Source organism: Panicum hallii, chromosome 1 (assembly GCF_002211085.1).
Source record: "Panicum hallii strain FIL2 chromosome 1, PHallii_v3.1, whole genome shotgun sequence".
Classification (NCBI taxonomy): Eukaryota; Viridiplantae; Streptophyta; class Magnoliopsida; order Poales; family Poaceae; genus Panicum; species Panicum hallii.
This window is the reverse complement of record NC_038042.1, coordinates 9,404,377-9,418,840: the sequence shown is the minus strand read 5'-3', so window position 1 is coordinate 9,418,840 and position 14,464 is coordinate 9,404,377. Positions and strand designations below refer to the sequence as shown.

The following is a 14,464-nucleotide window of genomic DNA, read 5'->3' as shown; positions in this document are numbered from 1 at the left end:
TCATTTTGAAAATGTTCTTATAAAAAATTCAGTAGTATAATGGAAACTTAATTTTAAATTATTATTTGAAAATTATGGATCATTCAGTTGCTATATTTTCTGCACGCATGTCTACTTGGTGTCAACATTCAGGTTCTTCCTATCGATGATGTGATGCATGTGTTAGAAAGCTGTCCAGCTGCTGCGAGGAATCTACGCCAAATAAATGGAAGCGCAGCAGTGGACGGTAAGTTTGCGAATCGGTGACATGCAGCAGCGCGCGTTACGAATAGACACCCCCATCTCCGGCCCTGTGCATGCAACGGATCGCACCTCCTCTCCGTAGTTTCAGCATTGCCTAGCGCGTGGCTTTCTCCACCGCTCATGTAGGGTTCCATACGCATGTACTCTGCCTATATATCTAGGCCATTGTGATCAATACAAATCAGGCATTCAGTTTCTACATGGTTTTCGCTTTGCAATCATGAGTGACACCTCTGCCGCAGCCACCAATACCTCCATGGCCGCGCTCAACAATGCCTCCGCCGCCGCCCTTTGTCTCTGCGGCTGCTAGCGCCGCCGCATCCGCCGTGGCTTCTTCTTCCTTTTCCAATTCCACTCAAAATGTGAACATCAAGAGCCTTATTCCATAACTCTTGTATGCAATCCACCTCCTATCGTAGCTGGAAGAATCTTTCCGCATTATGCTTGTCGGTACAATCTTTGTGCTCACATTGACACGCATGAGCACACCACCGACCCAGCCTGGGTGCAGGCCGATCTTACCGCCGTCGTCATGTGGCTGCACGCCACCCTCGCCGACGATATCCTCTGTCTGGATGAAGATCGAAGCCTTCTTCAACGCCAACAAGCCCAATCGCGCCGTTTACTTAGTAGGATAAGACATGCCACCTTGTTCAATGCTGTGGAACTCAGCCTCCAAGTGAACAGCGCGACCTGGCTTGTTGGCATTGAAGAAGGCTTCGATCTTTATCCAGAGCAAGCATGCGGTGGGTTCTCAGACATCACCATGTCTATGAGATTGTCGGCGAGGGTGGCGTACAGGTACATGACGACGGTAAGATCGGCCTGTATCCAGGCTGGATCGGTGGTGCGCTCATTCGTGTTAATACGAGCACAGAGGTTCTTCCAACTATGATAGCAGGTGGATTGCATATCGAGAATGTTAACATCGGATTCTGGCTGATAAAATTATATAAAATCTGGAATAAGGAAAGTAATATTCCGTAAAGACAGGATGGGTATCAGACAAGGAAACCGGTATCAGCAAGGAATTTTCATGAAACATGACTATGCAAGAAAGGCAATTAGAGTTCATGTATTTTAATATTTTCTTTTATTTAGGTATTTAGTGTTAGGCAAGTTTTGTACGTTCAAGCAGGAGCCATTAGTCCAGGGTATAAATTAAATATGTACCCCTGGCCATTGTAAAATCTATCCCTCGATCAAGTATCATTACAATTTTTTTCTTGGCTCAACGCCAAACCCTAGTAGCAGTAGTAATATAGTTTTCTCAACGAGTTTTTCAACGAGCTGGGTTGTATCATCTCGATCTCTGGTTTGCTCGTAAGCTTCATCTTTATCAGGTGTTCTATGCTTTAATTGCCGGCATATCGCTGTAATTTTGTCTAGTTTACCTACCAATTCGTCGATTCTTATCATATCTTATAAGACTGCATCATTGGACCTCGCTAGATTTGATAGAATCATAGTTATCTTGGTCTTGTTTAGATCTATCGGTTTGTATCTTTTGAATCCATTGATTAACTGCTAACAAAAGATTGATTTCTTTATAAAAGTATCGCATTAGTTCTCATTAGGTGATAGTTTCTTGCCTTAGCCTTATTTAAGATTTTATTACACTTATATTCTGTCACAACTAAATTTATCGGCTTGTAGCTTTTAATTATCATCCTCCTGCTGTCGCTGTCTTTATTATATCCGATTGGTGGTAATGGTAGATTAATGGTTATAGATTTGTTGATCCTTTTGCGATAAGATAAATGTTCAATAATTGCTCCATCCTCACCGGACCACTGGCCGATGGCATGTGTTTCATTGTTAGCTGATAGGCAACCAGGGTCAGGATCACGTCGGTCTAATCGGCCAATCGGTTCAAAACATACTTTTATTGACAAACATACTTTTATTGACAATCTGTATAAAAACCACTCTCGAGACTTGCAAAAAGAACACACTCTTGAGAATCAAATTCACGAAACTACACTCTACCATCACTCCACTCCACGAAATTTCCGTTTATACTGGTATTTGCATCGCAAGACTAACACTTTTATGGCAGTAAAATGTATAGTTTTGTTAGACGAAGTAGGTGCAAATGTGTAGTTTCATGGCATGAGCTGACCAAGAAAACGATATTTTTGTGGACTCAAAATAAAACTGGGAACTGGTTTCAGGAATGCTCTTTTACAATGTAGTGCAAGTCATGTTTTTTCGTGTCAGTTTGTCTAAGCTCCTCTTCAGTTGCCATCACCATAGCCGGCACGGCACCTGGACGCCGCGGACCCAACACGCCACGGCGACGCCCGTAGCTCTCAGTTTCGTTGTGCCTTGCGGCGGTTATTAACTAACACCCTCAATACATTAACTATTCATTTCAGATAAATTAACACATTCGCAACGAGAGGATTACCATCACTAATAATAGTAGTTGATTGTTTACTAACTATTATTAAATTAGCTCGATCCTACAAAATTGACCAAGCTGCAGCAGCGGCGAGTCTCCAAAATCTCGTGCCGAATCCCCGAGGCGAACACTATAAATTGGGGCGAAAATCTTCCTTCACGGCGGCACTCCGTACTGACTCAAGCTGACTCCTACCAGTACCAGCAGCAAGCTCGACCTCAGCTTGCATTGCACATTCTAGTCCGTCGCCATGCTCAACTTGTACCCGAGGCTCCAGCTCCAGCTCCAGGCGAGCTCCGCCGCCGACGGCGACGACGAGAACAACGACGTCGACGCCGAAGGCTACAGCGCCTTCTACGGCTACGGAATCGCCGTCGTGTGCGTGACCATCTTCGTGTTCTGCGTGCTCGTCTCCACCGTCAGCGTCTGGAAGGCGCTCGCCTTCGCCGCCCTGGCCGCGGCGCTGCTCGGCGCCGCCGGCTGCTTCGCGCCCAGGGGGTGGTTCCGCCACCGGAGGGGCGCGGGCGCGGCGGAGCTGGTCGTCGTCACGGTCACGGCGGGCGCCGCGCGCCCGGGCCACCCGTGCGCTCAGGTGGACGCGCCGCCGGCGTTCGCGTTCCGGTGCCCGCTCGAGACGGGCGGCGGCGCGGGTGAGGCGAGCTCCGTGGTGTGCTCGGTGTGCCTGGAGGACGTGCGCGGCGGCGAGATGGTGCGGCAGGTGCCGGCGTGCAGGCACGTTTTCCACGTGGGGTGCATCGACATGTGGCTGCACTCGCACCGGACCTGCCCGATGTGCCGCTGCGTGGTCCCGCTGCCGGAGAAGGTGGCAACGAAAGAGGCTGTGGCGGCGGCGGAGGCGCCGGCGTCCTCTGACGTTCACGAGTTGCCGCCGGTGTAAATAGCTTAGCGTGGCTATGTACATAAGCCATGTATGAGACTTTGTGCGGCTGTGCGTGTACAAGGTTTATGTACAATTGTACATTAATTAGCTAACACTTGACACAGTGATAGTTGCATATATACATTCTGATGATTAAAAATATTATTGTTCTTTATTTTCATGTACTTCCTTTCTTTGTAAATTTATATGATATTTTGCATACCAACATGACCTCTAATATAATTATATGACCACTACTATATTATGATTTTTTTCCAAGAAATGAAAATATTTTCTAAGATAAAGGAAAAATACAAATTGATTTTTCTTAAACTTAATGGCCAAAAGTAGGGAAGTGTGATTGTCCGCGTTCTAGGGCACTCTACATTTTGCATTTCCTGCAATTCAATTGGCTAACAAAAGCACAAAATATAATGGTCGAAGATGAATTGGAACACGTCCCACCGGAGGAGAAAAGCAATGCAAAGGTTAGGGAAGATGGTTTAAGATTTCGGAGGGTTTCACCTCTAGCTGGCCCAACAATGGCAACGAATGGAGGCTGGGCATCGATGGCAACGTCGGGTACCTCCGGCCATGTTAGGAGGACAGGTGGCGAACAATAATCATTCTGAGGGTAGTGAAAAACTTAAATATGTAGTGTTTGGTTGGTGGGATGAGAAGTAATAAGATGCAGCGGCTCTATTCTTGACATTGTTTGGTTGAAGTGGTGTGATGGAACGGTTCCAAGCGGGCACAATGGGTATCAGATGAGTAATGGCAGAAGAACACTGGCGGTAAACACTAAACAGAATAGAGGATGAAGAGAATGAAGAGCAAAAATCCATACTTCAATAGTGATCCAATGGTTGCAAATTATAGAAAGTACTACCTAAGTCCTAAGATATAGCAACTTTTAGATTTGGTCAAAATTAAAATTTTCCATCTTTAACCAATAATATCTTCAGAAATAATTAATTTTAAATAGAAAACATTATATGATAGTTGGTTTCATTATGAATCAACTAATATTATTTTTATATTGTCAATATTTATGATTTTTTTATTATTCATAGTCAAAGCTTAAAAGGTTTGATTTGGAAAAAAATCTAAAAGTCTGGAATAGAGGGAATACTACGCGAGAGCACTTGACATCCATTCTCGGTTGATCGTGATCTTGGTTCGTAGTATTATTCAGTTGACCAGATTGTGCCGTTACTGACCTGGCAAGTATGCTGCCGTACTTCTACACTGCACGGCAACGCGTCGCCGTCGAACATTCTCCGTCGCTCTCAATGCCGCCAACAAAATCATTTACCATCCCACGGCACGACCTCCATCGATCTCCATAATAAAACTTAATTAGCAGACGGCGGGCGCCTGAAACTTGACCGGGATCGACCCCTCGACCCTCCGCCTCCCGTCAAACAACCACCGTATTTCTCTGCCCCGCCGCCGGCGCTCTCCACATGAGAACGCCGCACCGCGCGCTGATCCACGGGCTCCGGCGGACGCCTATTAATTTCTTCCCGCCGCGCACCAGGCAGCACAACAGCGCAGCTCGCTAGTACTAACAAGCAAGTGCACACCGAGTCCTCGACGAGTAAGCTTCTAGTGAAGTAGTGATCATCATGCCGACCCTGCTCTCGGCGAGGTCACGCCCCACCCGCGTCGTCGGCGGCGGCGAAAGCGACGACCGCAGGGCGGGGCCCGGGAACCGCGCGTGCTACGGCATCGCGGCCTGCGCGGTGGCGCTGCTCCTGTTCTGCGCTCTCGCCGCCTCCGTCAGCGTCTGGATGGCGTTCGCGTTCGGCGGCCTCGCCCTGGTCGCCTTCGCCGTCGCCGGCTGCCTCGCGCCAGGGGGCTGGCGCGTCGGGCCGACCGCCGAGAGCGACGCCGCGGCCGCGGCCGCGGCCTTGGATGCAGCGGGAGCCGCGCGGGCCCGGCGCCGGTTCGGGACGCCCAAGGCCGCGATCGACGCGCTGACGACGTTCGCCTACATGCCTAAAGGCGCCGATCAGGGCGGCGACGGCGGCGACCTCGAATCCGGGGCGGCCGAGCAGTGCCCGGTGTGCCTCGAGGACGTCCAGGCCGGCGAGATGGTGCGGCGGCTGCCGGCGTGCAAGCACCTGTTCCACGTGGGGTGCATCGACATGTGGCTGCACTCGCACCGGACGTGCCCGGTGTGCCGGTGCAACCTCTTGCGATCGCAGCGGCACGTTGCTGCAGTAAAAGCTGCACCGGCGGCGGCGGCGGCTGCTGAAGAGGAACTGCCGGCTGAAATTGCCTTGCCACCAGTGTAAACATCTTGCAGAGTGTGCATATCAGCGCTTATTTTAGGCTTAGATTAGAGGTGACACAAATTTTCTCTGCACATATAAGCACGAAGATGTATGTACTCGTGTTCAAAAGCATAATTATTGCCCAGTAGTTAGCTTTGAAGTGCAATTGTATATATTTGCCCATTTCGTAAAAAACTATGTCCAGAAATGAATGACGTATTTTGAATGGAAAAGGTCAAATTTTGCAAACTTTGAGCAACAATTAGTTAAATTCTAATTAACTTATATGTACATTTATTGCATAAATTTTGCATCAATATATTTATATTCAAAGTGATTTTCAGCCTATATTAATTCTTTAGCTATTAACATCATTAAGAGAAATCATGGATCAAAATCTACTACGAAAGAGTTTTTGTGGTCAAAAGATGTCTAGCATTTCTGGACAGAGTGAGAATATCGATTCACAATAGCTAAAGAGTTACGATTTTAACAATACTTCAAAATAATGCATCCTACGGTCTTTTTGGTAATTTTAAGAGGTACGGCCAACTATAACACGAGAACTTGTCTGCCCAATTTTTACATACAATTTTCAACTCTCGACTAAAGATGGATAACGGGGTTATCCAACTATTGAAAATAGTCAAATTTGACCTTTTGAGAGATTTTTCATTTTTTATTAAATTAAAAAATTCTGATTTGTTCTAATAAATGCAAAACTATTTCATTTTAAATTAGAAAATTATGAAATTTGTACCAAAAGTTTTTAGAAATTAACCTATTTATTGGTGCTCTATTAGGATCTAATTTATTAAAAAATAGACATAACTATAAATAAAAATACTAAAAACATAGATAGCGATGATGAAAAAAATTGACAAGTAGAGTACTAATGGATACGTTTCATTTTTAGAAAAACGGTGGTACTACTTTCATTTTTTAATTTAAAATAAATTATTTATAAAATTTTAAATTAAAGTTGATTTAATTTCAAATTCCTCAAATGGAAACCTACCTCTAAAACCAACCAAGGGGCCAAATTTGCTCGGTTTCAATAGTTGGATGGCCACCGTTATCCAAATTTATAGTTGAAGGTTGAAAATCAAACTTTTGCGATGGTTGAAGGGGGACAATGTCAGAGATAGATCCTCTGGGTACCGCAAGGAAGCAACCTATAAGGAAAAAGAAGTCTGATTCCTACTAGGATTCCACTGTAATCCTATTAGGACTCATACCTTGTAATACTACTAGGACTCCTACCTTGTAATACTACTAGGAACCCCGTCCCCTGCGATATATAAAGGAGGGCAGGGATACCTAGATAGGCAGAGAACCAACAGAGAGCAGCCAACAGGCAACTCAACACCCAAGCGCAGGGCGCAATATACAACACCCCAAAACAGGACATAGGATATTACGCTACTCTAGCGGTCCGAACCTGTCTAAATTTATGTCTTGTGTCCTTGTGTTCACCTTCAAGTTCCAGATCCGGCGATCCCTCACCAAATAATCACCTACCTTAAAGTATCTCTAAGTAGGTCGACGGTAAAAACACTGACAGCTGGCGCCCACCGTGGGGCCGATCGTCGCGATCATTGGGCGAATTTGAAGGACCTCTTCATCAACATCAATCCACTTAAGGTTGCGGATTGCTACTTCGTACATATGCATTGGCGGATCGATTCATCGAGTTCGAGATCGGATCCTTCAGCGAATGGCTACATCGACCTCGACTACTCGGCTCGACTTCACCTCGTGCTGCAACATCGATGCACCGCGGCCGCCGACCTCAACGACCTGGTTCAACTTCGGTTTGTGCCGCAATGTTAGCGCGCAGCAGCAACGAGTTCGGCTAGTTCAACTTCGCGAGGAGGCTCGGCGGCCCGCCGGCGATCACTTTGACTTCGCGAGGACTATCGGCGGCCCGCCAACGACTACTTCAACTACTCGTCTCGATTAGAAACTAGTCGAGGGCGAGCCTCACAGCAACGACTACATCAACTATTCGTCTTGATTTGAAAACTAGTCGGAATCAATTAAGACTAATCGAGCTTCATCAACAAACCGTCGCAGCTCCATCAACGAGCTCCACGGCTTCGTGGACATTCGTCCACAAATCAAGCTAAGTGACTTATACCTTTTCCGATTTGTTCTTCATAAGATCGGCTACCTTTTTGGGTACGCCTCTAGACGGGCATGAAACCCTCGGGGGCTACACCATGATCGACTACTTATCCGTGTACGACTCTCGATGGCATTGCAACCCTCCAGAGCTACACTTCGTCGACTACTTTTTGCGCAACGCGCATTCATTCTGTCGCAATGTCGACTACTTTTGCGCACTGCGCATCCTCTTTGTCGCATGACGACTACTTTCTGCTCGTTGTCTCCTCTTAATGATCGCTAATCTACTCGAGTAGCAAATGCCTTAATCCGTGAAACCTCGAGTCTCCAGTCATGACCTAAGCAACCCGTCCTGTATGAGCGAAGGCTAGAAACCTAAGCAACTCATACATGATATGAGCGAAGGCTATAGATCTAAGAGACTTGTACATGCTATGGGCGAAGGCTAAACTGGGACCGGGTGAACGTAAAGGGTGGACTACTCGGGAGATTTAAATGGCCTAAAAAATAGCTCGACACAGCAATTTTTACACCGAATAAATTTTGGTGTCTTCACATTATTACTGAGTACTACTCGGTATCTTCGCATTATGCTACATAATGTATGCATTGTCTTTTTTTAGATCAAGTTTCGGCAACAACCCTCCAGGCAGCACGGTGTGCCATCACAGTTCCACTAGTTCCTAGGCTCGGGGGCTGGGCGATGCACACTACTCGACATGGCTCCTTCGGCTCTCCTGGCTTGTAAGCTCGGGGGTTGGACGCCGCAAAACCACTCGAAGACGACTAATATGAAGACTGAGAGTGCAAAAGAAACCCTAAGTCACCGCGCGGTTAAATAAACCAGCGGGAGGCTCAATTTCACTGTGCAGAAAGCAAAGAGTTTTTCTCGGGATTTCAGAGTAACACTAATGCCACGATTCTTGAATCCTTTTTCCGAACCTAAGGGTTTTGGATTTAAGACTCGGGGAGCTGCAGGATACGTGTCATCGACTATTTATTTTTTGAATGTACTCGAAGGATAAGAAAAGAAGATTCAAGACTAATTTGACACTCAGCTTGATTCTTCGATTCAACCTAAGGCTCGGGGGCTACTTCATATGGAGTGTGATTTTCCATCTCATCCCATACTAAAGAAGACTTGAAGCTATTCGGGGCATGAGCACCTCATAGCCTCGATGCAACCAAGGAAGTACTCGAAGAAGACCTTCAAGACGGAGAAGCTGAAGACTACTTCAGAACTACTCGAAATGCCTGCAGTACTCGGCTATGAAGAGCTCGGGGCCTTGTCAGGGATAGATCCCCTGGGTACCGCAAGAAAGCTACCCGTGAGGAAAAAGAAGTCTGATTCCTACTAGAATTCCACTATAATCCTATTATGACTCATACCTTGAAATCCTACTAGAACTCCTACCTTGTAATCCTACTAGGAACCCCGTCCCCTGCGATATATAAAGGAGGGCAGGGATACCTAGATAGGCAGAGAACCAACAGAGAGCAGCCAACAGGCAACTCAACACCCAAGCGCAGGGCGCAATATACAACACGCCAAAACAGGACGTAGAGTATTACGCTACTCTAGCGGTCCGAACCTGTCTAAATTTGTGTCTTGTGTCCTTGCATTCACCTTCAGGTTCCAAATCCGGCGATCCCTCACCAAATAATCGCCTACTTTAGGGTATCTCTAGGTAGGCCGACGGTAAAAACACCGACAGACAAAGTGGACTTTTCCCTTATGCACAAGTTTTACTATCTATTTCAGTGATGATCATATACTGTGTACCACTTGGAGACTACATTAACCATGTTTTCATGTATATCTTGTATTTCAATACATATTACTAAGTTACAGAAAAGACAACAAAAGGCCAATTTTTGAAAAGGCACCTTCAGGGTATTGACTTGTGGAGGTTAGATCGGTAGAGAAGATTGTGCTAGGAAGATGAACCTCGATTGGGCCCAAAATCATTGTCCAGGAAGATGGGTCTATTTATTTTCATCCCGGATTACACGTAATCTGGGGTGGAAACACACATAACATAAAATTTGGTTTATATAGTTAACATCATATTGGAGGACTTGTACAATCATATTGAGCTGAAGTGATCAAATGATCCGGTTTGCAAAGTTAAAGGTTAGAATCTTTGCTTGATGCCTAAATTCTCTGCAATCCTTGCTTGTGTTTCTCGATCACAAGAGCAACCCAACTAATAGCAGGCCCATTAAATCTATTCCAAACAGAGGCCGGTCCCAAACTCCACAGTGTCTATATATACCTAAGGTCGTGGCTATCATTGATCGCTAAGGGCACTAGAGGGGTCTAGAAGGTCAAGTTCTCGCCTAGGGCAGTGTCGTTGGCGACCTGAAGGCCGCGCTACCCTGCTACTGCATCTACACGACAAGAATGCCTACTTCTTCTATGGCTCACGCGTCATCAACACAGGGAGCATCAATGGCTGCTGCTACTACTAACGCTGGTATAAGATCTATCCACTAAATTTCGCATTATGTGATTGATATCATGTTTAGGCTAAGGATCCTATTTAGTTGCTAATGACGTTAATTAGCAGAAACAACGTCTGAAAAGATCTGTTTCCTGCTCTGAAAAGATCTGCTTGATTATGCTACCAAGTAATCAGAAAAGCCAAAAGGATCAACATGTACAGCTTTATTAACTATCCACGGTAGAACAACCACCACCACCACCACAACAACAGTATACATCACATCACAAATCACATTATCACCACACTGAACTCCTCAAAGCAAGCAGATCGAGGATCCTCCTGCGCCGCTGCAGAGCTCCATGGCGCGTACACAGGTCGAACAAGATAGGAGCAAACTAGGCACACCCACAAAGTTAAGCTGAAAGGAGAGGCACGATACTGATACAGATGAAACAGAGGACATGAAACCACAGACTAGCTGACCACCAGAGCTGGCCCATAGTCGCCGCTACACGGAACTAGTTGTTCACCTCTTCCTTCGCGGCCTCCTCGCGCTGGGAGCGGCGGCCGTGGCCGAACATGCTCCTGCTGATGGCCTTCCTCCACCGCTTCTCCTTCTTCTCTTGCTCCTCTTCGTCGTCGCTGTCGTTCTTGTTGTGATGCGTCAGCTTCTTCGTCTTCGTCTTTCGAACGTGGTGGTGACGCTGGATCTTCTTCTTCGTCTTCTCCTCCTCCTCTTCCTCCTCGTCGTTGCTCTTGTGGTGCCCCTTCGTCTTCTTCTTCTCCTTGCCGTCGCAGTCGTGGTGCTTCTTTCTTTTCTTCTTCTCCTCCTTGACGCCGCCGTGATTATTCTTCCTTGTCTTCTCCTCCTCCTCCTCCTCGTCTTCGTCTTCATCGCCGTCGATCTGCTTCTTCGTCTTTTCATCATCCTGCTGTTGGCCTTCAGTGGCCAGCTTCATGGCCGTGAGCTCCTCCTCGCCGTCGCTGTCCAGGTGCGACCGATCGGGGTCCGGCTCCGCGACGGGCTCCACCACCACCTCCTTCCCGGGCACCTCTCCGTCACCGGACACCGCGTCGTACACGACGCTGTCGTCGCTGTACGGCAGGAGGAGTAGTCCCTCCCCGTCTGAAACCGCGTCCACCTCAGCCGCGGTCACGGCTGCGGCGGAGGCGTCGGTGGCGAGCTCGGCTTCGTGGGGAACGCAGTGAGCGACGGCCATGAGGGAGAAGACGATGAGGAGGGCCACGTTGGCCGAGACGCGGAAGGCCATGGTGGCGTACAGGCGCAGTGGCTTGTGTGCTTGGGCTTTCGGCCGTGGGGAATGGAATGCGGTGGCGGACTGGACGGAGGAAGCGAAGACGACCGATCGAGCTGGGAGGTGGTGGTTATTTGTGCCGCAGGAGTACTAGCGTGGGGTCCACGTGATGTTGCTGGGCCCCAGTAGGGTTGCAGGCTGGGTCAAAGTCAAACACGGCTTAGCAGTTGTTCCGATCTCTCTCTCTCTCTCAACGAAGAAGATGGTCTCAGCTTAGGATAATGCCATGGTCTAAAAAGTTAAAGCCTTGATAGAACTACTAAAAATAAATATTTCAGTGGTGTTTGGTTCCTTGAAACTTATTTTAATTTAAGCCATGTCACATCGAATATTTCGATGAAAGACTAAACATAAGCTAATTCTAAAACTAATTGCATAAGTCTATGCTTATTCACGAGATGAATCTATTAAGTCTAATTAATTCATGATTAGCATATATTTACTATAGCATCATATAAGCTAATCACGGACTAATTAGGCTTAATAGATTCATCTCGCGAATAAGCTTAGGGTTTTAGAATTTATTTTATCATTAGTCTATATTTAATACTTCTAACTAGCCTAATTAGTATCCGACATCTGATGTGACAGGCTTAAAATAAGCCCGGGTGAACCAAACACCCCTCAAACAAAGATAGAGATAAATATTTGAAAGCTCTTTTTTGGTATTTTATTTGCACGAGCCTTAGATCAATGATTACTTTATTGAAGTATAATTTGTTGATCACGAATTGTTGTTACTAGGTTCGTATTAAAAAGTACACTGACTCATGATTATGTTTTTGTGTCACAATTATGACATAACGATAGGCCGAAGCATTGTCTTAACAAAACTAAATGCATCTTATATTCAATCTATACATAGGCAATTCTTTATATTTTTATGTCTAAAGTTAAAAAAGTGAAATTTTTAGAATGACGAAAATTCAGGTAATGAGATAAAGTAATTTATTTTAGGCATGTTATGAAGTGCTGGAGACCGGCTAAGAAAAGATACCACCATACGCATGCCCTCGCCGCCAGCTAACCACCGCACGTCCGCACCACATAGCCACATAGGCATCGGCCCCATGCAAGCCCATGGCAAGCCCTGTGCACTGATATGATGCGTGCTCGTCACCTTATCTCTGCTTGAATATTCCACTCACAGTCACACTCGCTCGTGTCATCATCATCAATTGGTTAATGTGATGAAAGACTAAACAGGGCAACAGGCGCCCGCACCGGCTATCATAATCACCGAAAGGTTTAGTTTTATAGAGTGCTGTACCTTCATTTGACCAAACAAATGGAACTTATTATTGCCCAAGAAAAAAAGATGAAAAGATAGCTTATTGGCCAGCAATGCGTGTTAGCACTTGGGTGGCTAGCTAGATTGCTGTTTAGTTTACTTCTTGCTTAATTCGAATGAAGGAAGCTGCCATGCATGGCGAATGCTGCTTGCACAAATGTTGTGTTGTGGCTTGTGGCTCGTGATTTTTCAATGGACCGCTGACAAGGATATGATGCTGCATTTTCTAAATAAAGGGTTAATGATCGAGGTTGGTCAAAGTCACCATTCTTATAGTCGGATCAGAAAATTTTCCAATAAGCAAGGTCAGATCACAATAGTTAGAATCGTCAATTCTACATTTTGTTGACTGGTTATCCTAGAATACGTCCAATATATGACCGTCATTACCTTGTTGGTGATTTTAATCAATCTTGAAATCTACTAGACGTGTCTCTCGGAGATCCTGATAGCGGTAGGGTTATATACGTTTATTCATAAAAATGAGTGTGCTAAATAAAAATTACGAGACGAAAACCGAAGAATCGTAGTTCACTGTAGTTTGTTGATTATGACAGATGGCTAGTGCAGTGATTGGAATTGTAATTGCTCTAAAAAAATCCAAAATACTATATTGTAGGAAAAAGGCCGGCAAAATGACAGGGCTTATTTTAGAGTGTATTACTTTGCTCCTATCAGTTTGGCCCAACAAACTTGAAGGTTCTTTCTGACCCAGGTGGTGTGGGCCGGGACAGAGTGATGCTGGAGTGGGCTGCCAAGAGGGAAAAAAAATGAGCGAGGTAGAGCCCGCGATCGTGCTACGACGATTTTTCATGCCGATATGATGTTGGGTCCAATGCTTAAACTCCATTGGATCTGTTTACAGGTCAGATTGGTTAAAAATCTTGTGGAAGAGAAATTTTGGGGTGCCTACTGCCTCAAGGTTCAGTGACAAATAAGATTCCTACAGGCAACTGCGATACCTTTTCTGCATGAGCACGGCCGTAAACCTGTCAGATCGAATTCAAATACTCACTGACTAAGTTCCTCATCACACAACCATGTACTCATCAGATAGATTAATAACTTGCATAAGCTGCCAAAACTGGAGCCGTACAGTACAGTGGTTGTTTTATCGATCTCGATCGAATTGCGCAAGCAGTGACGTACGTACGGCGTAGAATACACCCAGGCGTGACTACAGAGGCCGGAATTTTGTTTTTCCAAAAAAAAAAATCTAGAAAACGTAACAGCGTAGAAACGGATGCGTTGATCATGGTGGGCGCGTCAAACTACCGCTGCACAATAGTGCAAATCAAGAGCATGATATGCACGTCCAACCAAAGCCGGTGAAGTCAAAATAAACTCGTTTCACTCGACTTCTAACTTATAAAATGATACGGTTTCACGATACGGTATCTTGATTTGCGCAAAACAGATAAAGCTAGAATAAAGTCTCCTGAAAAGACTCTTGGCTCGTGACGGGAGCAGGGCAGCG

At 45.9% G+C, this 14,464-nt stretch overlaps 3 protein-coding genes across 3 annotated transcripts; 2 read left to right on the top strand and 1 right to left on the bottom strand.

The window, feature by feature from the left end:
* Nucleotides 1-2,897: 2,897 nt before the first annotated feature.
* Nucleotides 2,898-3,545, top strand: LOC112895688 (RING-H2 finger protein ATL39-like). Its single transcript, XM_025963677.1, has one exon. It carries the CDS (start codon nucleotides 2,898-2,900, stop codon nucleotides 3,543-3,545), a length of 648 nt encoding a protein of 215 aa, XP_025819462.1.
* A 1,610-nt stretch (nucleotides 3,546-5,155) lies between these two features.
* LOC112895680 (RING-H2 finger protein ATL39-like) lies at nucleotides 5,156-5,827 on the top strand. Its single transcript, XM_025963666.1, has one exon. It carries the CDS (start codon nucleotides 5,156-5,158, stop codon nucleotides 5,825-5,827), a length of 672 nt encoding a protein of 223 aa, XP_025819451.1.
* Nucleotides 5,828-10,898: 5,071 nt separating this feature from the next.
* LOC112895671 (ABC transporter F family member 4-like) lies at nucleotides 10,899-11,651 on the bottom strand. Its single transcript, XM_025963655.1, has one exon. The coding sequence runs from the start codon at nucleotides 11,649-11,651 to the stop codon at nucleotides 10,899-10,901; it is 753 nt and encodes a 250-aa protein (XP_025819440.1).
* Nucleotides 11,652-14,464: the final 2,813 nt, after the last annotated feature.

Coding starts and splice junctions, on each gene's coding strand:
- LOC112895688 (XM_025963677.1), top strand. CDS start 2,898: ATGCTCAACTTGTACCCGAGGCTCCAGCTCCAGCTCCAGGCGAGCTCC.
- LOC112895680 (XM_025963666.1), top strand. CDS start 5,156: ATGCCGACCCTGCTCTCGGCGAGGTCACGCCCCACCCGCGTCGTCGGC.
- LOC112895671 (XM_025963655.1), bottom strand. CDS start 11,651: ATGGCCTTCCGCGTCTCGGCCAACGTGGCCCTCCTCATCGTCTTCTCC.